This window comes from Rutidosis leptorrhynchoides, chromosome 10 (genome assembly GCF_046630445.1).
Source record: "Rutidosis leptorrhynchoides isolate AG116_Rl617_1_P2 chromosome 10, CSIRO_AGI_Rlap_v1, whole genome shotgun sequence".
In the NCBI taxonomy this organism is placed as follows: domain Eukaryota; kingdom Viridiplantae; phylum Streptophyta; class Magnoliopsida; order Asterales; family Asteraceae; genus Rutidosis; species Rutidosis leptorrhynchoides.
The window spans coordinates 343,677,656-343,679,910 of record NC_092342.1 but is presented as its reverse complement, the minus strand read 5'-3'; the positions used below and the strand labels follow the sequence as shown (position 1 = coordinate 343,679,910).

Genomic DNA, 2,255 nt, shown 5'->3' with positions numbered 1-2,255 from the left:
GTTTCATGTTAATCGGAGTTACGGTTAAGCGGGAAACATTTTGTGAAAGGAAAAATAAAAACAAAAATGAGCTGGGCATATGCGCGGCGCGCTATGGGTTGCGCGGCGCGCACCCAAGTGTAAATCCTGGTCAGAACTTAACCACGAAGGCAAACATCTGGGATTTCTAATTCTGCGCGGCGCGCGGGTATATGCGCGGCGCGCAATACCTGGGAAACATGCAGTTTGCAGAAAAATGGTCCAAGTCACGAACCAAAACTCAAATTAACATATTTTATGAACCGAAAACATCCAAAATGCATACTATATATCGTTGGAAAGGTAATTTGACAAGGAAAACAACTAAACGCATTTCATCAATCAAACTTCCACTTACAACAACCAAAAACCGCAATTAAACATTCATAATCAAAGTTCAAGTTCCAAAAACGCATTTTATGATTCGAGCAACCAATTTACATGTATGTTATGCCGTTTCGAAGGTAATCAAACATACAATCCAACTAAACACTTACCAATAATAATCCATGGCATTCAATGCATCAAAAGTCCATTTCAAGTTCATCAAACCCTAACCCAAATTCACCAAAATCAATAATCAAGTTCATGAAGTTTTCTAAGGCAACCTACACATCAAATTGAAGCTAGTGATGCTAGTAACACAATTAAAACATCAACTTTTAACACCTAACAACATATGATCATCCTAAATTCAAGAACAACGCACCAAAATTCAAGTTCATGCTAGTTACACTAAAACAACGAGATCGAGCATATAAATTACACACACGACATCACAATGAGCCATAGACACTAACTAACACCATTTCAAGTCAAAAACACGAATGTAGAGAAATCTAGAGTTTTAGAAATGTTACCCAAACTTGATGATATTGGTATCAAAATGTAGAGGATGAAGAGAGGATCACGAAAATGTAATTTGTTTTGATGTTTGCTTCTCCAATCGGATTTAGATGATGATTTTATGTTTGAGGGTTTTGAGTTCAAAAATGGGAAGTAGAGAGAAAGAGGAGGATGGAGGTGGGAGGTGGAGATGAAATGAATGGATGTGGTAAGAGGGTTGACTAGTTGACCTAGTCAACTAGTTTGCCCATTTGACAATCTCGGTCCCTCGAGTTTCAAAGCGGGTGCGGGAATTAACCCAACGAATATTTTAAAAACGTTCGAGTAAAGGATGACTTTATAATTAAATAACGAGGATATTATGAACGTTAGTTAACGAAAGATGCCAAATTAAATGACGAAAGATATTATTTAAAAAAAAAAGACGGTGTTAAAATAAATTTAACGGAAAAACGCGGGATGTTACAGACTCTATGCTCTAGTGGTAAATTCTCATCAAAGGTTCTCTCGGATTTGGTGCGGTCAAAATTAATAACCTCAAAAGTAACGGGTAGGGAAACATTAAGGAACAACCTTGTTCCTAGGAAAGTGGGGATCTTTATTTGGAGGGCATTAAATGGTAGATTACCGGTTTTGTCGGAACTTGACAAGAGGGGAATCGACCTTCATTCGGTTTGTTGCCCCATTTGTGATAAAGATATTAAGACGGTTCAACACGCACTTTTTCAATGCGAAAAAAGCAAAGAGGTTTGGGACAAGACTCACAAATGGTTCGATATTGTTAGTGGGTCGTTAGATAGCAATACGGCTTTTCGGGGTAATTCTTCTTTTCAAACTACCGGTATTGGCTCTAAAATACGGCAAGCGGTCGAGTGGACATGCGGTTACCTTATTTGGAAAAATCGAAACAAGATGGTCTTCAAAAAATTGTGTTGGAATCCACCGATGGCTCTAAATGAAATTCAAGTTAAGAGCTTTGAGTGAATTGTGAAGCGTTGTAATTCCTTAGCGATCGAATGGCATTCTTGGCTAACGAATCCTAAATGTATAATTGTCTAGATGGTTGTTGCGAAATGTTTTAATAGTGAGTTCAATCAGCTTTTGGTATATGTTGGATGCCTCCTTAGCATCCGTATATATCAAATGCCCTTGTAGATAGTGAGATGTCTAGTGTGGGTATATGGGTGCTTCCCATTTTGCATTATACATTGCGGATATTAATAAAATTGTTGCCTTAAAAAAAAAAAAGAGAAATAAAATGTGGTTGGTGTATAAAAAAAAACTTCTAATGCATTCGTTGTTTAGATAGTTATTTATATTTTCAAACGAAAGTTAAATATTACCGATTTTGTGTTCAAAACATGGATCTCGTAAATAAGGAAACTAAGTAA

General features: G+C 36.9%; 1 protein-coding gene across 1 annotated transcript; it reads left to right on the top strand.

The window, feature by feature from the left end:
• Positions 1-1,323: 1,323 nt before the first annotated feature.
• LOC139871441 (uncharacterized) lies at positions 1,324-1,848 on the top strand. Its single transcript, XM_071859154.1, has one exon. It carries the CDS (start codon positions 1,324-1,326, stop codon positions 1,846-1,848), a length of 525 nt encoding a protein of 174 aa, XP_071715255.1.
• The last annotated feature ends 407 nt before the right edge of the window (positions 1,849-2,255 follow it).